General features: G+C 34.6%; 1 protein-coding gene across 6 annotated transcripts in view; it reads left to right on the top strand.

Annotated features, from left to right (window-relative positions):
• The window catches only part of CASK (calcium/calmodulin dependent serine protein kinase), a 201,695-nt gene that overhangs the window by 130,034 nt on the left and 45,388 nt on the right, over nucleotides 1-26,273 (top strand). For all 6 annotated transcript variants that reach the window (XM_065741619.1, XM_065741622.1, XM_065741618.1 and 3 more), the window contains exons 7-11: nucleotides 838-1,013; nucleotides 2,626-2,748; nucleotides 4,150-4,233; nucleotides 6,215-6,314; nucleotides 18,220-18,341. In XM_065741619.1, coding sequence (XP_065597691.1) covers nucleotides 838-1,013; nucleotides 2,626-2,748; nucleotides 4,150-4,233; nucleotides 6,215-6,314; nucleotides 18,220-18,341 — 605 coding nt within the window. The remainder of the gene's footprint in view (nucleotides 1-837; nucleotides 1,014-2,625; nucleotides 2,749-4,149; nucleotides 4,234-6,214; nucleotides 6,315-18,219; nucleotides 18,342-26,273) is intronic.

Raw genomic sequence — 26,273 nt, 5'->3', positions numbered from 1 at the left:
TAATCATTCAAAATGTAATGCCTGTACCCTTGCAAATATTTTGCTGTGAAAACAAACATCTTCAGAATGGGAAATATCTCTGAGGAGAGAGAAAACATTTCTTGTTTTTATTTGTTTTAATGTTTAATATAGCAATTGAATGAAATAATTGTAATCAGTTTATCCACTCTGAGGATTAGTTGACATTAAATGTTTTATTTCCATGGGTGTTCATTCAGAGCCAATCAAAAATCAGAAGTGGCCCAGTACCCTTACTGTGTGGCAATCATTGAAAGCACTAGTTGAAACACTAGAGTAGCAATATCTTTTTATCTATAGGAAGATATTGTCTGCTGCAAATAAATTAACAACATTTTGTATTCACGTTGACAAGATCATTAGACTAGCTAAGGATTGGGCAGTTAGCAGAGCAAACTATGGCCTTCCGTGGTGGAGGCAGCTTTTACAGATATGCAGAGTAGGTTAGAATTATTCATTTTCTGTATATATGCACTCTGGATAAGGAATTCCTGTTTCCAAGATTGTCCAAATATCTATTTTTACATTTATATGCCATATTCCACTTGAGAGTCTTAGTGCTTTTATATAAAAGTTGTTTCACATTTTCTACGATGGGATAGAATTGTATTCAATTTATAAATGTATAAACCAAGCAGAAGAGAACTTAGCGATATGTCTCACTGGGTACATTTACTAAATACTTAAGGAAAAAATAATAAAATGTTCATCTATTAAAAAAGAATAACTAAAACCGTTTTAGTTTAGTGCAGTGGTGTTCTTTGTTTACATGTTTGGCACATATTGCTTTCATTCTGTTTTCTTTCCTTTTCTTTTTAGGACGTGTAGGAACACCTCATTTTATGGCCCCAGAAGTGGTGAAAAGGGAACCTTATGGGAAGCCTGTAGATGTTTGGGGTTGTGGTGTCATCCTTTTTATCCTGCTAAGCGGTTGTTTGCCTTTTTATGGAACCAAGGAGAGATTGTTTGAAGGCATTATTAAAGGAAAATACAAGGTAAATGACAGTGTGTCTGAGTCTTTTTCCAGTAAGATGAACTCTGCTTGTAAAATTTTGGAAGTTGATTTTTGTATTTAGCGTGGCTTAAATTTGAAGCTTGGAGAAAGCTGGCTGTGTTACACAGGGAGAGATGATTCTCTCTCTTCAGTCTGTCTTGCTTGTACTTTGTCCTGTATCACTGCTAGGAATTAGAATATAGGAATATTTACACAGAAAATAATAAGTGGGTGCAACAGTTTGCTCCTATTTGCACCTTGAACTCAATAGGAATACATAAAATTTAGGTGTGAAGTATAATATTGTATATGTTACTTTCATTTTACAGATCGTTTCCATTTTTAGCAAAATAAAAGAACTGTCATAAAGGCTGACTATCATATTGCTTTGATTTACAACAAAATGAATGTTACTGTGAACACATAGTCATTTTTCTTTTTAGTACATTTAGAATATAATAAGGTGAAACTGACTATTCAAAAGGAGCCACTTGCAGCTGAAAGCATATTGGTGTCCATGCAAAAAAAGCATTTTTCACTGTGTAGTCATCTTAGAGTTGCTATGGAGAAAAATTTAAAACTTCAACTTCACTGTTTTTGCTGCTTATATGATCACGCAGTTCTGCTCAGCTTTGCACGAAAGGTTGTACATGATCTGTGTATTAGCAGAGAAATTCCTAAGATTGCCTGACAGTCTGTAATGGGTTTCAGGAAGTTCTTTTTTTTTTTAGTAGTCTACTAAAATGTGACAGCTGTGGCACTGCTCTTGGCCAAGAGTACAATCTTCATTTTTTAAATGTTTTATTCCTAGATACAGAGAGATTTCTTAGTGGTACTAGTTTTTCAACTTCATAGACATTCCAGTTTTACTCTGTGGAAGATTTCTTTATGTAATCTGTCAAACAACTAAAACTTTTGGAAACTTACAAGTTACTTTTTTCTTTATTTATTTCCAAAGAAAAAAAAAAGTAATGGCTAGAACACTGTGTCTTCTCAGTTCCTTTTCTGTTCCTGTTTCCACAATTATATGCCTATTTGGTGAAAAAAGCGTAAGGATTTCAAAACCATCTTGCTACAAATTTACAATTATCTTAATTCCATTAGAACTGAAAAAAGAAGTGACAATTATAAATGTGAATTTCATTGCCAGATAATATTCCAGAGTGTTCCAATTAAAAGCAATATTTTTTCGTCGCAGACCATTTTTTAAATAAGTTCACTTCTTTAAATAAGTGGATTTAATTACTGAAAAAAAGGCTGGTTTTTATTTTGAAATTTTGCTTCATAAAACTAGCAGTGTGCTATGTAAATAAAACCTAAGGTCTTCATAAATTAAAGAAAATACTAGAAATAGTTTAAGGATAGAATCCTTTAGCACATGAAGAATTTTCCTACTTTAGTATGATTTTATTTGGTTTCCATCTTGACATGTTGCAAATAGTTGGACACAAACCTATATATACACCGTATGAATATGCATTCCAAATCATCTTTTGCATTGTTTCATAATACCAACCACTTTTAAATCTCTATTGTCTACTTTACACAAATAATAGATTCTGTTCTATATGCTGATGACTAATTTAATTTCCTTCTTTCTGGCTTGTAATCAGATGAATCCTCGGCAGTGGAGCCATATTTCTGAAAGTGCCAAAGATCTGGTACGCCGCATGCTTATGCTGGATCCAGCAGAAAGGATAACAGTATATGAAGCACTGAATCATCCCTGGTTGAAGGTAGTGATACCACTTGTTTACATATCAGTTCCTTCTTAAAGGGATAAAAGAAATTGGTTTTTTCAACTTTTCAAAGTAGACATGACATTGTATAAGATGTGCTTTAAATTCTTTGTAAGATTAGAGCCTGAGCTTTTGGTAATGTCTGAATTGAACCCTTGTTTAGCCAGAAGAGCAATCTTGGACATCATCAGAGTATACAGGGTATGACTAAATGAAGTTCAAAGAAGGCATTTGTTTCTTTCTGTGGCTCTCAAAGTCCAGAGGAGTGATTTCTGATCTCTTCATAGGTCCATCCTATCTAAATCTCTTTCCTCTTACACAATGTGTAGCATATTGCACTACTTAATTGCTTGCTTTCTTATTTAGATTCCTGAAATGTCCCAGTAGAGTAAAAAAAGTGTGCAGCGGTAGGTTGCTCAAATCTGCTGTAACTACATAAAATTACATGGCATCTGGTAATCAAATCATTTTTCAGTAGTGACAGAATTTATAACACAGTTTGACCCAGAGCATTGTATTTTCTCTGGCAGAACCTGATTAATTCATTATTTTTTCTTTTTTATCCTCTATTTATTTTCTGTACTGTGGGCTCAAGGTAAACATAGTCATAATATCATTAACTTTAATAAAGCACTTTTTGAAAAGCTGGGATTCTGGTGTCTGCTTCTGTTTTGAATTAGACAAATACTGGGGGGAAAAATAAAACCGAGAAGTACAATTTGATTTTTTTTTCCCTCCAAGCAAGTACTGCTGGTAGAGTTGGTTTTCCACTCTGCTTTCCTTCTAACTCTTGAATTCCTAACTGCAGAATGATGTTGTAGTTTTTGTGATGATTTGGGGAGAGTACTCAGCTGCTGCAGGTTCTCACCATTTACTTGTAAATTTTTGGTCTGCATCTGTGGTTGAGTATTCTTTGTGTAAGTTAGCTCTGATCTCAACAGCCATCAGCTGTCTCTTTCTGCTTTGTTGTACACAAACCCCAACTGCAAGCTTTCTTCTGGCATCAGGAACCCTTTACAAGAGTGTTTGCACATGTTGCTTCGCTGGCATTGTACCCCAGGAAGCAGAACTACTTTGTACCTGACAGCTTCAAAGTTCAGTGGTAGCAGCAAACAAATTTACAGCGTAAGAGTATAACAAAAAGCTAGTCTTACTAAAAAGTGAGAAACAAAATCAAAAAGTAAAAATATCCCTGGCCCCAAATTAAGGATTATTTCAAAATACTTGAAAAATACTACCCTATCAGTTTTTTTAAGCTGTTTTTTACCTTACATTTTTTTGAGTCCTTATTCTCCTTACAATACTTAGTAGCTGATACATTTCTTGCCTAGTTTCATAATGTTGAGATAATATTAAGAACTTATATTTAATCCTTGTTTTCTTTTGTTGTGTTTTAAGGAGAGAGATCGCTATGCATACAAGATTCATCTTCCAGAGACAGTAGAACAATTGAGAAAATTCAATGCAAGACGAAAACTAAAGGTAAAGTGAATGTAGTGTTAACGTAGTTACATAATTTGGATTTTAAGTGGTGTTACTAATTTTAAAAGCACTGAGAGAAATCTGTGCTCAGAGGTCAGCAAAAATAACAGAGGTGAAACTGATCTTTACAATAGTGTGTCACAATGATGTCTTCTTAAGGGTGTTAATCCCTTCTATCTTAATTCATAGTTTTCAAACTGAATTCCAGCACAAATTGTCTGGTGTCAACCAAACTGTGTATAAGATCTTCATTTTACATTAATATGGTAATTCTACAAAATATGAATTAATAAAACGGAGAGAATAGCAAAGTGGCTTGTGTTACTGCTGTTAATTTTTATGGTAAAAAGAATGTAATAATGTTTACTACTTTTCAAGGAGAGCAAAAATATCTTCAGTTCTGTACACAGTATTATTTCTCAGCCATAGCAAAAACAAAAATGTTAACATCTTATAGCCCAAAATAACATGATTTCTCTTCAAAACAATAATTACTCCTATCTTAGGAAGGTTAACAGAAACATTTTTTAATCTGCTGACAGGCTTATAGAACTTTAACAGAAACACAGAACATTACTTTTTGTGAGGTGTTTTACAATTTGTAGTAAATGCAGAATCAGATGCATATTGAATAGGTGCTTTGCATAAGTTTACAATTACTACAATTAATTGCTACAAAGCAATTAATGATTAAGGTGACGTAGTTGCTGTGCTTTCTGATAGACAGCACTTTCTCTTGTGTGGCTTTTATGTCCAGGTAATGCCTTAATTAAAATGTTAGCTCTTTACATTTTAGAATATGATCAGCTTCCCTACCCTATGCAGTTTCAGATCTTTTACAGATGTTCTTTTTAGGAGTCTCTGTTTTTAGTCTCTAAGGAGCCTTTAAAATCGCTACTTGTTTTCTACCATTTTATCCAATCCACCACTGTTCTACAGAATCTTTTCTGAAACTGTTCTCTAGTTTGCATATTGTCATACCTGAAAGACATTATAAACTGATGTTTAAACTCTAGTTTAGTTTACTCAAATAAGTAAATATACTTCAGAGCAGATGACTATTTCTCTAGTTTTGTAACTTCCCATCTAACTACTCATTTTTTGCTGTCCAAGATTATTGCATTTTCATGTAGATATATCATGGATGTTAAATATCCTAATGATGAAGTGTTTGATTATGACAGTTTCTCATATAGCCATGTGTTGCTTGGCTTTATAGAGTCAATTTTTATACTTGCTAATCCAGGAAAGTCAAAGATGTTAAATCTTTTTTCTCTGTTGGAAGAGAATTTTTTTTTTTGTAACAACTGAATCTTTTAAAAATTTCAGACAAATTTAGAAATTTTCTCCCATTTATATGGGTACACCATATATCTGGTGACCAAATGTTCTGTCACTCCAAAAGTAATGCCTCCTATTTATTTCCATGGAAACTACAACAGATACAAAGAGTGCAATAACACCGTTTGATAGAGTGATACACTCTATGATACACTCTTCATCTTGTAGATAGACAGCTGTGCATGGCCATCTGGAACGTAACCTGTCTTCCATGTCACTATCACCACTGCTGAAACACACCACGCATTGTCTCACTGTGCTCACAACCACTGTTTGGTCTCCATGATAAGCATTCAGCAAGTGTCAGTGAATGTCAATGGGTGTCATTTTTTCTGTATGGAGGAATTCAGTGACGCACCTTTGCTTCTGAGTTAGGGCTTATCAAAATGCTTTCCATAAAAGAACTGTTATCATGAAATCCTTCACGAAGAATATAGTTTACCATGAAACTAGTGTATTACCAGCTCTTAGATATGGTTACTGATAATAGCAAATCACATGAAGGCTATGAAATTTATTTACTCTTCACCAGGAAGGTCAACACACAAGAAAACTTGGGAAGTTCAGTGACCAAGCATGTGCAGAAATGTTTTATTAAACTACTTTGTGTAATTTAGATTTTGTGGGTATTTTTATTTAGGGGGCAGTACTAGCAGCTGTGTCAAGCCACAAATTCAACTCCTTCTATGGTGACCCCCCTGAAGAGTTGCCAGACTTCTCTGAAGATCCTACCTCCTCAGGTATCGTAACAGAAAGTGTATATTCTCCAGTCAATATGTCTGAATTCTATACGGCTTGAGCTGGAAGGGACCTTAAAAATCACCTAGTACCAACCCTCCTGCTGTTGGCACGGTTTCCATCCAGTAGCTCATCAGGCTACCCAGGGTCTTGTCCAACCAGCATTATGAGGCAGACCTCCCCAGGCTTCAGTAGCAAAGATAAGCAATAAATGTTATGAGCATATAGCTGCATGTTGGGCAGTAGAATAGTACTGCTTCCATCATTACTTTTGTCCTTGACCCATACCTGTATATTTGAATCTTTTGGCAGCCCTGTCATAAATATGTATCTTAATTTTGCCAAAATATTGTGTGCAATGTCTATAATCCAAAAGTACAGATTTGGCTGTCCTAAAATTAGGATTTAGCATCAAGTTAAATGAACTTTTTAAGAAAATCTAAAGCCAATACAACTCTGTTATTTTTCTAACCAACTGAATAATGCCAGCAGAATACTTGAGCTGTAGTTGTGTAAAATTATAAAGCTTATTTTACTAGAAGGTATTTTGGGAACTTAATTACATGTGCTAAACTGCTGTGTTACGATGTCCCAATATTTTCATAAGTAACAAAATTACTGAGCAACTGCAAATGTTATATAATGCTTTTCTCCTTCTTTTATAGGAGCATGTCGTTTTTAGCAACTATTTCAGTGTTATTAACACAAAAATTCAGCAATATTTTTGTTTAATTTCTGGCATTTTATTTCTTGCAATTCAAGTTTAAGTACTTCAATACAAAGGTTTGCTCAGAGTTGCTTACTGCTTGTAACTCTCATCTCAGATCACGGGTACTTAAAGCCTCATGACTTAACTTCAGGCAGTGAGCTTTTGAATACTTGGTGCACCTGTAAGTGATGATCCATATGTGTTTTTAAAGAAAATAAGTTCATTTGACTTCATCCAGATTTTTTTTCAGTGCTTTAATGTTTGTTTCCAGCTACTTCCTCCATTTCAATAAAACAACTACCAGTGTGTTTGGTACTAGACTAAAAGCTGCAGTTCCTCTTCCCTGTTTCAGTCTCACATCAACAGGACGTGTGTTTCCCTCTAAGGGCGATGTAATTACAGATATTGTTGTACAGCAAACATACAAAGTCTATTTTTTCTGCTCACAGAACACGTGAATCCAGGACAATACATACATTCTACAGAATATCTGTGCTGTATTTATTGTTAACTTGTGTTCATCTCTGAAAAAACTGAAACAATAGATTGTACTTCTTAGAAGAGTATTATAATTCTTTAAAATAGCATTGATCCCACTGAAGGGAGATCATAGAGATCAGGAAACCATATTTAGTGTGTACTTCCTGTGATGTTTCCCTGACTATATTAGCTGATAAAATACATAGTATCTGAGGATAAACACTGAGACTTCCAACAAGAGATACTGCAACTTTGAACTACTGAAATTGCTAGATATGGAAATCTGTGTTGTTTCCTCTTCAGAACTGCAGTAGTGATGTTTTCAAATTTTTCTGGCACGCAAAGATAGTAGGGACTTGTGGTATTTCCAAGCTGAAATAGTTTAAAGAAATTCAACCTAAAACTCTCAAGCTGTAGTAGAATCTAGACTGTCTTAAGGTAATATAAGTTTCCTTCCTAACATTCCATGATGTTATTTCAGATCATAAACTCTAATGAAGAGCATTTAATATTTAAATGTTGCTGTCTGTTTAATCCTCCCATAAAATTTCATGGAGCATACCATTCAAATCAAATGATTTGTCAGGAATGAGCAAACTCCTACTAAGATAAAGATACAGAAATGTAAATGCTTATTGTTAAGCAAGTTGTATGTCCTATGCTCTTCCAGGTCTTTCTGAACACAGAAACAGAAAAATTCAGTTTTGACTTCCATATTAGGTTAGAGTTGTCCTCTCTCAGAGTGCAATGAACATGGGATTGCTGGATGCTTTGAGCCTTTACTACAACAGCCATAGGCAGTGGTACAAAGGCACCAATAGTGCTAACATTTTTACTTGTATAATTGCAGAGAATATACTTTCTAGAGAGCTTTTCAGTGAGGATCAACCAATTGCATAAATAAGTGGACTGGAATGGACAGAGATAAATTTCATTTAAAATCAGCCATTTATTCTTCTGCATGAATCTTCCTTTCTTGGCTACAGAATGTTTTAATAATTCTTGATTCCTACAGCTGTTAATTATTATATATTTGTTCTTGGTGATGTATTTCCTTCTTTTCATCAGTAATTGTCCTCTGAAGGACTTAATCCTGCTCTGTTGGCAATGTGGCAGAAGTCAATCTTGCAAAGTTTTGTTAGAAGTTGAAACATTTCACTGTTAGGTTGTTTGTCTTCAGAACTCTGTAAAATGCCAGTTTGAATGAAAGTTCTGAATATTTTTAATATCCTAAAACCCATATAAACCAGAAGTAACCAACTGGCAGTTTGAAAGGCTAAATATAGCACATAGGAAAAATTGCCACAGTAGAGGATGTTTAAAGTGGACTATGACATTAAGTAGGGAATGGAGAAATTCGTAATCAATTTGCTTTCTGCTAATCTTCCCCATCCTGCTCCCTTTTTCACCCCCTACCTTCCAGGCCCTCCTATCACTTGATTGCACGATAGATTAGGTAGAGAAGACAAAGGCTTTCCTCTCAAATCATATGATAACTGTTTATTCTGTGATGGAAGAAACCGGATGTATAATTTTCAAGTGTTTCTCAGGCTTAAGAATGATCATCACCAGTACAAAAACTTTCAATTTTTTTTCATCAGTTGCCAAGTTTGTGGCAGACTGAGGAAACACTGTGGAATTGTTTGAAGTTTTTAATTGGGAATTTAAATTTAGGAAGGCCATTTAGTTCACTCTGGAATTTTAGGTACACTCAGGATGCTTAGGGTTTTACAGCAACAGTTGGTGAAGCCTTTAAAATGAATATTTTTTTTATAATTTTGTTTTTCCAACAACCTTTTTGTAGCCACATTTTCATATCTACCGAGTCGCTGTAGGAGCTGGAGGATAGTCTTTGGAAAACTGCATAATTGAATTCTAGATTAAAATAAATCTTGCTTTTTATTAAAAAGCTTTCCTCTATAATGCATGGTTTAATTTCTTGGTTTGTAGTATTGGTTTTCTGGTATGTGACTAACAGTTTCAAAGTAGCTTACGAAGTTCTTGTAAGGCATTTTATAATGCTGTGTTTTGGTTAAACCATACATAAAGTAGAGCAGATACAAGACCTACTGACCAAATCCTTAACTTAGTGGTTAACTTAGGCTACCAGATAGCACCGTTGCAGTAATTTGAGCATTTAGGTGCTCTCTGAGCTGTGCAGTAAATGTGTGATATGAGGAACACAGAAGCAGTGCTTTATTATTGCATAGTAAGCAGGTATTTTAAGTCTGCTTTAGTGTTTCTGGCATGTTTTTTTTTTCAAATTGCAAAGGAAATGTTTCACATGACATTTCTTTATAAATATATTTTGATGTTTTATATTATTGCTTCATGTAAATAGCACCATTGATTTTCTAAATATTTCCAAAGCATCTTGTGTAATGTTTTAAAGTATGTGTATTAAGTAATTAATAGGAAGTTACACTTTGTTTAAGTATATTATAATAGTTTATCATTTCACTTATTATGATCTTCCTACTTAAAGTAATTTTTGTCTGGGAATTTTTTAAAATAGTGTGTCAGTGTTGGAAAAAATCTGGTACTATAGATGCTTAACACTGCATATATGTGCTACTTTTCCAATACCAAGTGCTTGTTTTCCTTCTGTCCCACTCTACAAGTCCCATCTTGCTCCACACACACAAACCATATTATTAAACTTTTTAAAAAGGAGGTGGGGGAGATATTGTCAGTTTATTCAAACTGTTCTGTGGCTAAAGTAGTATGCTAGGCTGAGCTTTATAAATTGCTTGTTCTGAAATCTTCATACTGTTTGTTGTTTGTCCAAATGCTGCCTTCCTACTAGGACTTCTAGCAGCAGAAAGTAGGTATCCCTTTGTTTTCCTTTAAAGCATAGCATTCAGCTATAGTGTGTGTGCATGTTTAAAAATCAACTTTTTTTCTCTTCAGTTTATGATTTTCAGTTTTAATACTGCCTGCGCAAGAAAAATAGCCTGGATATTATGCTTAAATCTATCTATAAATTTTTAAAGTAATTTACCTGAAATAATGTAATTCTCCAGGGAATTCTGAGTGCTTTAGGTTAGAGGCAGTATTAAAATTAACTGGATTTTTATATCTAATTGTTTTTGATATTTGCAACACAATTGAAATAAAGTTAAATTGTCATTAAATTAATACAAAATATACAGTTGTTTGGTTCTGCATTTTTATTCCCAAATTACTGTTTTAATGGGCTAATGACTTTTTTCCACTGAATACTAAACATACACTGTAGCATCTATTCTGTATGATTTTCTTGCTGTACCTTTGCATGAACTTTCTTGATCATTCTGCATTGACAATGGTATGTGAGATATGCATATGCACTGAATATGTATGCATATGCAGTTGATTTAAATAACTATACAGTCTGTGTCTCTTTAATGAAGAAATATTAGTGAGCTGTAGGGTGGATGTTCTGCTGCAAGTTGGCTGCAGGCTTTGTACAGACTGAAAGCACAAACACTTCTAAACTTGCAGAATGTGCTAGACAGAGGAACAAGTGTGAAATGTTAGACTTTGTGATACAAACCACAAACATTTCAAAACCAACAAATGCAGCATCTGAAAAGATAAGCTATGAAAGTGTTTCTTTTCCTGCACCATTTCAAGGTTCATAGACTGACAGTTCTACCATCCTAGATCAGGGCAGCGAGGCACATGCCATGTCTACATTTCAGCTCAAAGTCAGGGACTGCTGTTTTTTTGAATCTTTTGAACTTAAAGATCATGGAGCTTGTTCCTCAGTGGATTTTTATATAAAATTCTTGAAACTATTATTTGTGTATAGTTGTATAAAAAAGAAGCTGTCATATAAAGCCTCAGCCATTGATTTTGTTTTGAAATGTACTGCCTTTAGTAAACATAATGAATAAAAGGCTGTGCTGTCCACCTACTGGTCAGAAGAGCATTTCCATTTTTGTGATGAGGAAGAAAGTACCTAAAGTATTTGTGAAGGGCACTCATTTGTTGAAGTTGTTCTTTGTTTAGTTGCATGTAAGCATGCAATCTGGAGATACGGGTCTGTTCTGACCCTAGGCTGTTTTCCATCACACTTGTTGCTAGTTTTTGGAAGGGAGATAGCTGGGAAAAGGAATTGGCAACCATTGTGTAAAGGTCCCAAGTACAGAAGGAGAAGAAAGAAAGGAGAAGAAAGCCAGAAATGCATGAACTCATAGTGCCCCTGTGTGTGCAGAATAAAACAAGGGTCTGTTCCTTTTTGTTTTCTCCAAATTTTACTATTTTACTTACCTTTCTTTCCTGCTGTGTATTCCTGAGATATCACTCCCCCCCACCTTTTTTTTTTTTATTATTATTATTCCACTTTCTTAACCATATTGTTCCGTCACACCTACTGCTTTTTTTCTGTGGTTTCATTATAGTCTCCATATTGTCTCTTTCTAGTTCTCTCCCTTTACTTTAACTGATTTTTATGTATCTATAAAACATATACGTCTATACGTACATATATATTGCTCTCTTAAATGCTTCCCAGTATCATGCATAGAATTATGTGCATTTAAGAGTGTATTTGTAAATGTAGAGAGTTCCTAAATTGTACTGTGAGTACCTAAATGGCTCTTTGGTTTCAGTACAGGAAGCAAGAAGTCACTGAACCCTAGATAGCTGAAATCAAAGGTGTCCTTGTCTGCCTTTAGATTTAATTACACTGTTGTGTATATATTTGAAACACGGATCTCCTACCTTATTTTAAGTTATAATAGGCATGTATGCACATATACTTCAGCTGTCATCTGTCCTTACAAAGACAGTTGCCCTGGAATGAGTGAGCAGAGAAGAGCAACATCTTAACTGTGTGAATTAGAGCCAACTGAGCTCCAGTGATTCATGCAGATGTAGTTTAAAGTAATGAAGAGCATCTGATCCTCAGATAGCTTTCTGTTAATCTAAAGAGTTACATCTGCACAAGTAGTGGATAGGTCCTGTGATTTGTAGAATACTCTTTTCTTGACTTTAATGAAAACAGGATATGTTTAGCATTTGCTTTATAGGACCAAGAGGAAATAAAGAGGTTCTTTCTTACACACTGTTAATTTCTGTCTGATGCTACTGAGGCAAATATGGCTTTTTACATGTAGCATGGGTATAGAATTTTATAATAGAGCTGCTATCAAGCCTAAGTATTCATGTGTTGCTGAAATAGCCAATTTTCCATGTGTGTCTGAGCATAATTTGAAAATCTCAGCAAAAAAAAAAAAAATCTCAGCAAATCTCAGCCATCATTTTTTCTGCCACATTTTGATGCTTTTCTTAATTACCTGTGTTAAGTATTTGTCTTGTACTTTTTGTTTATTCTAATCAGATGCCAATAGAACAAGACTAATGGAGGCACAGATTTATACAGTCATCATTAAATATGTAATTTAAGTGTAAAAGTTACACTGGAGTCTGTTAATGCAGGAGGATAGAATCTTTGAATTGTCATGTTATTTTTTTTTTTAATACATGAAGCTTGAATCTCACATTGCAGAGCTGGTAAGTTTGACATCACTTCATCAGATGAGCTCTGTCAGAATCTTACAATATTTATAAAATCTTTTTTTTTAATAACTGTACTTGATAATAATACCCAAATACTATATTCTTTTTTTTTCTTTTTTTTTCTTTTTATGAGATAATACGTAGTATCTTCATTCAGTCTTCCTGAAATCTAATGATTTCTAACATTTTTTGCTGTCTTTACTGCTAGCCTCAGAGTTCTTCATAAACAAAGTGCCTTCTAAAATGTCTGTGCTTAGATGGCCAGGATTGTTCTTTAATATTTCTGCTGGCTGTGCACAAGAAGGCAGCCAAGAGACAAAGCAGGAGAAAGCTGCTCGTGTTGACTGTAGATGACATGGTATGAGGACAGAATCGAGATACATAGGGAAACTACAAATAACAGCTAATCTTTGGTTAGTCATTTAAAATGACTAACCAATGACAGCCGCTGTAAAACCTCCAAAGCTTATTTATCTCTATATAACATATAGAGTAGTTGAAAAGCTGTTCCAAATTAAGAAAGAATTAAAATGAGTGATTGATGTTGAGAGCTTAACACAGTACTACACCATTCAACAGATCCAAGAGGGTTTAATCTGGCCAGTGTGACTTCAATAAATATATACTATTATGATAATGATTATTACAACATCCTCTGCAGAGTCATTTTCTGGATCACTAATTGCAGAAGGCTTCGTAAAAGGTCACAGTTGTATAGTTCTGTATTTAAAGAAGGTCCTTTCATAAGTTTACATTGCTCAGAGGAGGGTTTATGATTGAATAAGGTTTAAATAAGCATCTAATTATCAGTATTAAATTAATATAAGATCTCTCTTTTTGCCCTCATTTTTTTTTTTAGCAAGACATTTTACCTAAACAATCTTTTAGTCACAGATCAAGGAGACATAAAAAGAAGCTAGTAATTCTCTGTGGTGCCTGTTGCATAAGACAGGAAGTCAGTTCTACCTGCTGTGTCTTCTGGGCCTCAGAAAAACAAGCTTTTGGGGCTGTTCTGTGGTGGAGATGTACTTCTACTGTAGAATATGAAGACTGTTTCTTAGATTATTATTTTCAATAATTTTTTTTTCTGTTCATGGGAAGGATTAAGGGACTGCTTTCTATCTATATAGATAGTTCTTCTAGCGAAATCACCTGTTCCAGGCTGGAATATCTAGATTGAAGGATGCAGTAGCAGCATTCTATTTTACCAAAGGTTTTTCTACTTGTAACTTGACGAACCATGATGCTCTAGCCTCAGGTGATGACCAGCTCTGCCTGAAGAATTGAGCTATTGAGCTTAAGAGAGATTACTATATGAATTATTACCTCCATAAATTAGGGAAATATCTGTGATGACTTTGACCACACACTTGGCAAAAAAACAATCCAAGTTATTGTCTTATAAAGCAAATGGGTCTGACAAATATTAGGTCTGCCTCAATGAGCAGAAAGGTACTCCTCAATCTAAATTCCCATCTTCTTTTAAGCAATTTAGTATTCTCCTTAGGAAGTCATTCTATTAACTAAAAACGTTTAGTGTACTACTAATAAGTGCCGAAGACTATTTTAAGCATTTTGGCTGTTTTGTTTGTTTGTTTTATGTGAGAACCCATAGTTTTAAGCCCTTTGGAGGTGTCAGCACAGAGGGAACTGTGAATAGTCTCAGATGTCCTTTCTTATGTAGTCTTCATGGGAGTACAGAGAAAGTGAAGTTGTATGCATGGCCCAAGAAACCATCTCTCATGCGCACTGAGAACACAGGTCCAGTTACAGCAGATTTCACACCACAGTCTTCTCACAGAAACATAGTTGGTGCAGATTTTGTTTCTCCACCAGTAAGAGTCTTATACTTTTGTCACTGACATCACAACCTTTCCTGCACAGTCATAAGTGTCTATATCTTTATAGTAACTTGAGGCACAGGATGAGACTCTTCTCACCTAATTAGTTTGGGCAAGTTCAGTGGCAGTAATCAGCACTTTCTAGCCAAGCTTACGGAGTCTTTAAGAATGTCAAGATAATTTTTTTCTTTGTTTATTAATATTTACATTTTTTATAATTTTAATATGTAGAGTCTGTAACTAATATAGACCATTTGAAATCAAAGTTTTATATTGTATAAATGTGTAACAACTTAGGTCTTTTATCATCTGTGCTGATGCTAAAATAGCTACATTTTCAATTTGAAAAGAGATGAAATGCTATTTCTAGATATAAGCAATATATTTGTGAATATTGACTGTATTTACCAATTTTTTTTAGTGCATTTACACTTTATTGATTGCCTTTTCCCAAATGCTAGAAAATAAATACAGTAGTGTCTCAATCTTTTTTGGAACAAATATTCCACAAAAATTGATTTATTTTATTCAATATTTTTTATCTGAATTCAAAATTCTTCTGAATGGTATTGTTAGGCATTTATCTAAGTGTCTTAACAGAGCAAGATGTTCAGAAAAATGCCTGTGGAAATATTCTGTCACTATTTTAAACAGTAACATGCTGTCAGTCCGTTGCTGCTATGCCATTTTCCCATGCAAATGCATATTGTGATTTGTAAACGTGTGACAACATTGGAAGATACAGTAGTAGATACAACACAAGATTGTAGGAAACAAAAAGAAAAGAAAAAAAAAAAACTACTGAAACAGTGATGTTGAGAAATTAGCAAAGTCATTATCGAAACTTGACATCAGATTTGTTAAGAATATTCCTGGAAACTTTCTACTACAGCCATCCAGTCACTGCAACCTGCAGACAGGAAAAACAAGAGCTCAATTTTTAGTGTTCTGGAATTTCCAGATATTCAAAAGGTTTTTCAGATGTAGTATTGAAAAGTAACTTATTTCTTTCTGAAAGGCTTCATTTGTGAAATTGTGGTTACATATCACATTCTAGGTTAAATAATACTGTCAAGTAAATAATATGATGATCTAGAGTATTTGTTGGTTTGCAAGTGAAAAAGAGAGCTTCTAGAGTACTTCTCATTGGTTCTGGTTTTGGCTCCAGTTCTTGTGACTATGAGCACTTTCAGACAGTATCATATGGCTCTGAAATATCTGAGCATTTGAATTGAATTTTCTCTCAAGTTTTCCTTGAAGTAGGCACTCCAAACAGACAGAAATGGCTTTGAGCTTGGAAAGCAACATTTTGCCAGGAAATAGTTAATTTAAAATCCGAGCTTGGCAAGAATAGAAATAAAAAGAAATTCTTATAAATTGCTTTCTGCTAACCACATTCCAGAAGGCCAATCACTATTCTTCAGGCTTGAGAATCTCCTAAGTCCATCAACCTTTAATGGACATACTGAAAATGTTAAAAGAAATAAGCATGGTCCCATTTTGTCCTTAGGAAATAAGTTCCTTCCGTTCCACTGAGGCTTAGTTGTGAATATCTCTGTGCTCTTACCAGAACCAGGTCCTTGTGTTTCCTCAGGTTTTCTGCTGTCTGCAAGGTGTAGCACAGAGGAATATGGAAAATTCCTTTCAGCAGAACATGATTTTTCACTGTCAAAGGTGGAGAAGATTTTTCTCTTCTTTAGCACACCAGATCCAATATGCAGCAGCTACAATGTTTTATTCCTTGCAGTGAAGCCACCACTTTTTTAGAGGAGCTTGAAGTGATAAATCAGTTGCACATAAGTAGTCAGATACACTTCACGATGGAGAACTAAGTTTATTCTTCATGGCCCATGACTTGTGAGTGAATGGAATACTGTGGTTCTTAACCTTGCTGTTCAGTAACTGAGAGGAGAATTTTAGGTTGATTTTTTTTTAGTAAATGGGATTCAAATTTTTCAAAATTTGTAATTTGCCTATCCTTCTGAGCCATCAGGTTACAATGCTTGCATTGTGTATTTCATTACGTTTATTCCAGATTTTCATGGTTTTCAGAGAAATAATTGAATTTAACTTGACTCCTTGTGTTTGGAAGAGAGTTGTTTTTTTGCTTTTGTTAAATTCTGAAAATGCATTGAATTACAAAAGGACCTAAGGTAAGGCCAAAAAGAATTGTTCATATAGTAGAAGGTGGAATTTCAAAGCATACAGCTTTTTCTTTTAGAATTTCATTTATTATCTGACTGTCTTGGCAACAGGATACTGGTAAATAAGTAAATAAACAGAATAAATACATTAACAAGAAATTGCTTTAATACAGAATGTGTGCAATTTTGTATCCAGAATTAAGAATTAATTTTTGCAAAGCATTCAGCAGTTTATTGTCTGACACTGGCATTTTTGTAGGCTAGCACTGAGATACCATCTTTCCTGTTGCTTGATAATGTGCACTATGGAAAACATGAAGACATGAGCTGTAGGTGTTTAGACAAGCCAGGATTAGCATTCTAGTAGTGCATGCAAGTGGCAACCATAGTAAATACCTGATTTTTAAAGGAAATTATTCCAAAAAGAACCAATATGGACTGTTTTTCTGTGGATTTATGTTGTGCTTCTTAATTCTTTCCAACTGTGAGTTCAACTTTCCTCATGGATTTTCACCTTCCATCATGCTTCTTGGTTCTCCCTTATGTCCCTGTATACCTCATTTCTCATTTCACCCTTACCCCTTGAAAGCATCCCATCTTCCTATGACTCAAAACAATCCCCTGGTCTCAAGGGATAGCAATTGTTGTATCTGGGTCTGAGGTACTGAGGCAAATAGAACAAACTGAACAAAAAACTGAGCTAATGTTACAGCCTTGTTTTTTTTCTACTACTCCAGAGGACACAGCAGACAGGTATTTCTGTCTCTTCCTTCCTTTATACAGATGCTGATTTTAAAACAAATTTGTGAAAGCATTGTGGGTTTTTTGTTTTTGTTTTTTCAAATATGGAATATGTATTTGGATTGGACCAATAGTCAAAAAACTGAAGAAAGGAAAGGCTTGAGTAAGAATGATTGGGCAGGCAGTTGTGTAGATAGTCCAAGTGACTTCGTAAGACACTGTTGGAAACCACCCTAAATGGAACCAAGCAAAGCTTAGTAAAAGAAGGTTTTAACCTCTTCAGCTGAACCATTTCTTAAGAATAATTGCACTAGGAGTAGGTACTGTTGTTATACTGAAGTTTATTTGGTGCGTTTTCTTATAAAACATTTTAAGTTCCTGTCAGATGAAGTGGAAGTTTCCTTTTCAGGACTTCAGTTTACTGTAAGTCTTTGCTCTATGGACTTTTCCATTATTATTTTTTTTCCTCCTGTTTATTGCCCCATAGGAGCAGTCTCACAGGTGCTGGACAGCCTGGAGGAAATTCATGCACTTACAGATTGCAGTGAAAAAGACTTAGATTTTCTTCACAGTGTTTTCCAGGATCAACATCTTCACACGCTACTAGATGTAAGTTTTCTTCGATAAACAGTTTCTGTGTATGTTGTTCATTGGACAATATTTTGTTCTATCCTGCATATATTCTCTTTAGTTCTTTCATAGCATAGCTAATTTATTTAGGCATAGAGTGTATCAACTGTCACTTTGCACAAGAAGTACATTAAAATGCAGTGAAGTGCTACAGATACTGAACATTTTAGAAAAAGTAGTTATTTTAATCATACATAAATCTTTAATGACTTGGTTTAAGTGATAGTTTTGATTTTAAAAATTTCATCAAAATAGGCTTTTTAAGAGATAAGTGCTAGAGAAGTGCTATTTTAAGTCTAAATCTTAATTTTATAACAGTAGAATCACTTCCTTTTTATTTTCAAGTAATAATATTGCACAAACTTTGGAAATTCTTGAAAGTATGACATTTTTTCTGAGTGAAACACATGATTGTGACAGTTTCTGTCCTATACTTAAATACAGTATGCAATAGGCTCAGTCATTTAAATCAGCTTTAGCCTGAGGTTCGTGAGAAATATTAATCCCTAAGATAGTAGTGAAAATTCCACAGAAAACATGCAAAAATTACAAAGCTGAAAAATGCATATTGGTGCCTCCTGGGAGGCATAATCAAGATGTGGTTCTTATTTCTTCACTGGCTAAGCATAAGTTATGTTTAAGTTAAGCATAAGCTTAAGTTAAGCATTATCTGTCTGGCTACATGTACACATCAACTGTGTTGTCTGATGATTTGTAGTTTTTCTTCTAGAAAATTGAAGTGCTCAATTTTGCAAAAATAATTTTGACAAGCAGGTAGCATGATGTTTCTAAAATACTTCATCTTTATCTTTCTTTAAATATTTAGTAATATTTAGTAATTTCTAAATACTTTATCTTTCTTTAACTTGAGGACTTTCAGTTTTCAATGTTGCATGCTAGGCTGTCACATGCAGAAATCTAATTTATATTTCTCAATAGTTTTTAACCGAGCAGTCCTGACAAGTAAACACATGCTACTACCTCCAAAAGTGTCTGAATTTGTGAAAACATATAATTTTGGAGTAGAACTTTGAGTGTTGATTGCAACAGGGTCCTTCAGCATCACTCCAAGGTTATAGTTTATCCCCCACATGTAGTTCCAAGATCTTCTTGGAAGGACAAATTCAGAAATTCACCAATTTTTCATTGGTTTCAGCATCTATGCAGTGTTGGGATCTAAAATGAAGGTCAAAAGAACTTTCCCACATTTGATTCCAGAATATATAATGGATATTTCATGTTGAAAAATGGATATGAATATATGAACATTTTATGTTAAAGATTTATGTTGAAAAACTTGTTTTCAAACAAACTGAACATTTTCTAAAGCAACCTATGCATTACACTGAGAAAACACTCAGATGAAGGAAATAAATCCATAGAAGACTAGGCTATGTGTACGTAAGTCAGTATTGCATCACTAAATTAGCAAATTTGTAGAGCAAAAACATTTATTCTGAGGACCCAATGTCAGCAATTCTGTGTAGTGGGAGGGTTTTCCTTCTGAACTAGTTAGACTACAGTTCTTCGGAGTACACCTACTGCTGGGTGGACAGCACTTTCTATTTTAGTGTCATTTGGAAGTAAATGTGCTACTAACACTGTTGTGAAAGTTGAAGAATGGTAGGTTGGAATAATCAGAGGATCCATTCGAAATGCAGTCCTCAATCAAAACAGAATGTTCATATAATGATATAGGTGATGACTGTTTTGCTACTATGTCTTAAATTTTACATCTTGGAAGCCTCAGTGAATATCATGAATTTGCTTTTTACACCATGAGAGACACAGAAATAAGAGTCATCCCAGCTATTATAATAGGCAGGTAGATGGTTGTGGTAGTAGAAACTGTAAAGGGTTTCTGAAAAACTGTTGAGTGCTTTAGTTCCTATAAATGGCTTTGCAGGAATATGATCCAAACATAAGTGATGTCTTGTTTCTTTTGGTGTCCAAATGCTTTGAATGTAGTAGGTTATTTGTATACTTGTTACAAATTGTTTAGTGGTTGGTGATTGTTGGACCATCTGGACTCAGCGAATCCTTAAAATTTGAAGTATAAAAATCAGCATGTCTTTCCATCTGGAAGAGTACAAGAGTACCCTACCTGCATGAATCAGTTTGTAAGAGAACATAAGACCAGTTCTGATAAAGCTTTCCCGAAACACAGCTGCTCTTATAAGACTCAAGGAACTGCAGATAGCTAGCTCTTAAGTGACGAGGGCATTGCTGTGGCACAAGGGTCCACAGTTCTAATCTTTCCTCTTGATAAATGTTTATTCATTTTATATTACAAAAATTGTTTACATTTTTTGAAGCATACAAGAATAAGTGATTAAGAGCTCATGACATTCCTGAATTGTGTCTCCAACAGCTCATCTTATAATTTGCATAAAAACGTGAATCTTTTTGTCTCAGTGTAATTTCATTTAGCTTGTGTCCTTGGTGCTTAAACTGTTAATTTTTTTATATTTCATGTTGCAGTACAGAAAGTTGATGAGCTAAGAAGATAAAGCTAAAATAGGGAAAGAGAATAACATATGGGTAATAATAAGAATCTAAGCACTTGTGTTACTGGTGCAGGAAGGTTTCAGATATTTTGTAACTATTATGTGAACCTCATGTAGTTCAACAAAACCAAGTGTAAGGTTCTGTACCCGAGTTGGGGCAATCTCAAGCACAATGCAGGGTGAATGAATAATGGATTGAAAACATTCCTGAGGAGAAAATCCTGGGGATGTTAGTTGATGAGAATCTCAACATGACTTGGTAATGTGCACTTGCAGCCCAGAAAGCCAGCCATATCATGGGCTGCATCAAAAAAAGAATGGCCAGCAGGGCAAGGGAGGTGATTCTCTCCCTCTACTCCACTCTTGTGAGACCACAGCTGGAGTACTGCATACAGCTGTGGGGCCTCCAACATAAGGACATGGAACTCTTGGAGATGATCAAGAGGAAGGATACAAGGATGATCAGATGGCTGGAGCACTTCTGCAAAGACAGACTGAGAGAGCTGAATTCATTTAGAAGGCTTTCAGGGAGGCCTTATAGCAGCTTTTCAGTATCTAAAGTGGATCTGTAAGAAAGATGGAGTGGGACTCTGTTAGGGAGTGTACCAATTGGACAAAGGGTAATAATTTTAAACTTTTTAAAAGAGGATAGATTTAGATTAGATATAATGGATTCTTCACTGTAAGGATGAAACATTGCAACAGGTTGTCCAGAGAAGCTGTGAATGCTCTGGAGCTGTTCAAAGCTAGGTTGGATAGGCCCCTGAGCAACCTTATCTAGTGGAAGGTGTCCCTGCTTGGATGGTCCAAGTGTCCCTGTTTAGAATTAGATTACCTTTAAGGTCCCTCCAAACCTGTACCATTCTAAGTGATTCTATGATTATTATGCCATAATATAATTTCTTGGGGTTTTTTAAACCAAATGGCCTTAGTGGAAGTATTTTGCTGAGTGATAGGTCTTCTAGGCATTATCTCAAGCTTACTGTGATGTTTTTGCTTTTTTTCTGTTCTTTATAGTGGCAGTCACATGTGAAAGACTGAAGCAAGACACAGACTATTATTTGAAAGAGAAGGTTATGTTTCAGTAACTAGAGGGAGCTTTGACTTCACTTTATGTACTACTGCTATGCCAGTTACTCTCTGAACAATTCATCAGCTGTATTTGAATGAAGTTCTGTTGGAGAAACAGTTTATTACTGTCAGAATATTTGAGGTTAACAAGGCCACCAGAACAAGTCATCTATGAAGCATTATATTCCACTGTGTAGGAATTTTGTAAACTGTCATGAAGTTGTGGCTGTCACTTTGCATTAAAAACTGCTGATCCTCTTTCTTGGCCTTTTACCACAGTTAGATTTGTTCTCATGTTCCTACTCTTTCTCGAGAGTTCTCCTTATTTTTAGATTAGGCACATGATGATAGATCATCCCTGCAGCTGAAATACCTTCTTTTGCTGCTGAACTAACTTTTTCTTTTCTTGGGGAAAAAGAAAGAAAATAATAATAGTCTTTGTATTAAGAGTATAAATTTGTTCTTTTTTTCAAGATAATGAACCACAAAGTAGATGATATCAGTAATTCATTAACTTAGGTGCATTTCTGAAAGCCATAGAAAGCAGGACTGAAAGAGGATTCTTATCATCCCACTGATTGTTTTTAATTTCTATCTACTTCGATCAACAGATTTAATACTCTTTCAAATTAATTGCAAAAGCAGTTCAAAACAAAAGAGGAAAAGGTGACATTTGCTTACAAGTAACATATGTTATCTCTGGGCCCAAGCCTTCAATATACCAACATATCCTCATATGATCTTATCACATATTTTTATCACATGATTTTTACATAATTTTGAGTAGAATGTTTTTGAAATTGTTTTGATTTGTTTTGTTTTTTTAACTGTACAAAAGCTAAATCGTTTATTATTAAAATCTTAATTTTGTTCATTGGGAAGTGTGAAAAAATAGACCTTCCAGAAATAAGTGTATTTATTGCCATATAGATATATACACATTATATATATATATGCACATTATTTATATATATATATGTATATATATATTTCATTATTTCTTGTAAAGTAAAAGAGTATCTTTGGGTCAGACAGGTATTTTCTAACACTCCTTTTAGAAATTTGGTTATCATAATTCTGGTGAATCTGCTGTATGATATTCCTTTTTGAACAGAGAAATTTCTGGTTTTAGGACCATATAAAACTGTACTGTTTTTTTCATTTTGGTATCCAATTTAGATCATAAAGAACATAATGTAGTGAAGGATATAAATAACTTTATGAAGAAAATAAATTAAATTGGAGTAGTGAAACAGTTTTTTTTATTATCACCAACAGATTTTTAAAATCTTACAGTATTATTTTTTTAATTGATTTTAATGTACAAGATCCAAGGAGGCATCACTGTCTTCTGTCAGCAGTACTGTCCAAGAAGTTAGAAATGAATGTGAGGAGATTGCTAATTTTGGAGGCTTTTGTCTTTGGCTATTTTTTGTGTCATGACAAGAAAAAAAGTATTAATAATCATTTGTTTTGAAAAGTATACTGGGCTTCAAGGCTATGCCCAATGGGGAAGATCTTAAACTGTTTCCTCTCTATTACATCAAAGGAAGCCAGATTTGCTAAAAAGCAAAACTAGAAGTTGCTATCTTTCTTCTGTTGAGTCAAGTAGTTTGGTCACCTCTCCAGGGACAGTTTTTGTGGGAGATTCTGAATGCAGATGTCGTTTGATTTACAAGTGAGATTTTTGCTCAGTGGGAGAACAATGTCAGCTTTTGTGTGACTGGGGCCTCTCTGTGCTGCTGGCTTTGTCTGTGTCTCCCTGTCCTCAGTCAGATAGTGCTCTAGGCTGGTATATTTGGGCTGTTAATTTAAGAAGCTGCACTATTTTCACAGATGGAATATTTAAGGTAAGTGTTATTTCTGTAAATGTATCTGCAATGAAAACATGATGAGTTTTGAAGAAATTTTATTTTACCTTGTGCTAGTGTAATATATTACACACATACAGCTTTACTTAAATGTAATGAAGTGCTTATTTTTGGAGTAGTTATATGAAGCATACATTTATGTGTAGCCACTTCTTCCCCTTAGAGATGATTTTGTATTCACAGTGGGTATATTGAAGGCATACTGATTTTTCAAGAGAGTCTTTTTTGTGTGTCTGTCATCCTTTGCTACTAATGGTAATGCATCAAAGAAAAATACTTACATGGACATTTCAGAATTCCTTAATATTTCTTTTGAGCTCAGTCATCTGAACAGATTCAGTCCTGAAGTCCTGACTTTTAAGGAAACGTACTTTCACTTCTGCTAAAAAAAATGCTGTTGGGTCCTCTTACATCATTGGCTAACACTTCCAACTGTGTGTATTTTGTTTCGTTCTGTTTACCTTCTCAGTGTTGTATGTTGGCAGGATGTTTGAATGTCTTTCATTAAGGTGTAGCAATGCCCCACCATGATTGACACATTTGAAAATGTTTGACACTCCATTTATTTGTCCCTACGTTTCTATTTTCTGAGCAAAGTGTGTCAATTTGAAAATTCTGTTACACACTTTATATAAAGCAAAGCAAGAGGCATTTTTATTTTCAGACTATGTCTAGAAAGTTAAATATTTTCATTTATTGGTTCATTTTTCCATGTTTTCATTGAAGTATGGCTTTTTATGTGAAGCACACAATGTGGACCAACTTTTTTGGGATTTGTATTTAATCTCTTGAATACTGATTATGCTAAATCTAATAAGTGGAACATGTTTTAGTGAAAATGAATGCATTTCTTTCCCAAATGTAAATCAGAAAGTGTATTTGTACTAGATAACTTGCCAAACTCCCTCTATGCTTATGGAAAATGAACCTTTCTCATTCTTTAATCACTTTGATTTTCTATTTTTAATTATATTTTAATTGATATGTTTGTTAGACAAAAGCAAGTGGAAAATATTTGATTAAAAAAAGAAAGAAAGAAAGAAACTGTTGGCAGGAAAACACCTTGCTATTTGGGGAACCAGATCTGGCTTTTATCCCAGTCCAGCAGAGGCAGCATGCTCAGCCCCAGGGAGTGGGAGGGACTGTCTCTCAAGCTGCAATGGAAACTCGTTTCCAAAGTAGAACAGCAGGAGCAGCAACCAAGCCATAGGGAGAACTGTTGGAAGGATTCTTTCAGCAAGTGGACTGAATCCTCATTACCAGCAGAGTATACTTTTTTCAAAGAGGTAAATAGTCAAAAGGCTATATTTGAAAGAGAGCTAGAAAGAGATGATTCTGGAATGTCTTCTGCACTGTTTCATTCTCTAAAATATCTTCCATTTTCAACTTCCTTCGTATCTTTGAATTCTACTTTCCATGTTCCCAGGATATGTAGATCATTCTGCTAGTCAGCATTATCTCATTCTTTCTTGCTCTACTTGTTTCTCGTATAGATTTATGGAGACTACCTGTAAGACAGATTGCCTTATAGGCTGTCTCCAGAGCAGAAACCATTTTTGTTCTCTACTTTGTTAATATATATAATATTGATGTGTGATGAGGTCTCTTAAAAACAAGACTAATGCAAATAAGAGCTAAAACTAACATTCAAGTTTATTAAGGTTTGTTTATTTATTTTGATAAATGTGTGTAACCATCACTTTACTACTGCAGAATTTGAGGTTGGATTGCATGGCGCTGCAATAGTTGTTGTGTTACACTTAACCTGTCACTTCTGAATATTTATAGGCATAGTACTGATATGGTGAATCATCAAGTGATGTACAGCTGTAAAAATGCATACAAATACATACATAGAATGAGGACAGCACTATTTAGCTCATTCCTCTTGACCTAATACCATTTCCCCAGTGTTGAGTGTGTCATTGTGTCTGTGCACATACATGTGCCTGTGCAACCACCACTGTCTTATTCCAAAAGCAGTCACTTGCAGATCTTTTTTTAGTATAGCAATCTAAAAAATCCTCTGATAACAGTGTACTTTTGTGGTGTTAGGCCCACATCTGCCAAAGAACACTAAAGCAAATTCCTCACCCTTGTGGAACATTCAGTTAACATCATTGATACTGTTTTAAGGTGTGGAGGATCGTTTTCATATTTGACTTTGCACATTGTCTTGCTGTTGTTGGGTATAGTTCAGAATAGTTTTACTTTTTTTAACCATAAGGGCTACCTTTTTTTATTTTTTTCCTGATAAAACTTAGTATTTCCAGACAATCTTACCTCTCTGAGAGCTTGGGGCTTACTTTGACAACTTATGAAAATAAATAAATGCTGCAGTGCCTACAATATGGTCCACAAAAGTTCAGTAGCACCTCTGATTTGTTGATCCTGCAATTTGTCTTCAGACTAGTATTTCAGTCTGCACTTAGTTTACAGTCAGTTTAAGATACCCAAAGGTA

This window comes from Cyrtonyx montezumae, unplaced genomic scaffold, assembly GCF_038088225.1.
Source record: "Cyrtonyx montezumae isolate F1298 unplaced genomic scaffold, pur_monq_1.0 scaffold_3, whole genome shotgun sequence".
Taxonomy (NCBI): Eukaryota; Metazoa; Chordata; class Aves; order Galliformes; family Odontophoridae; genus Cyrtonyx; species Cyrtonyx montezumae.
The sequence above is the reverse complement of the archived record's forward strand: the minus strand, read 5'-3'. Positions and strand labels throughout refer to the sequence as shown.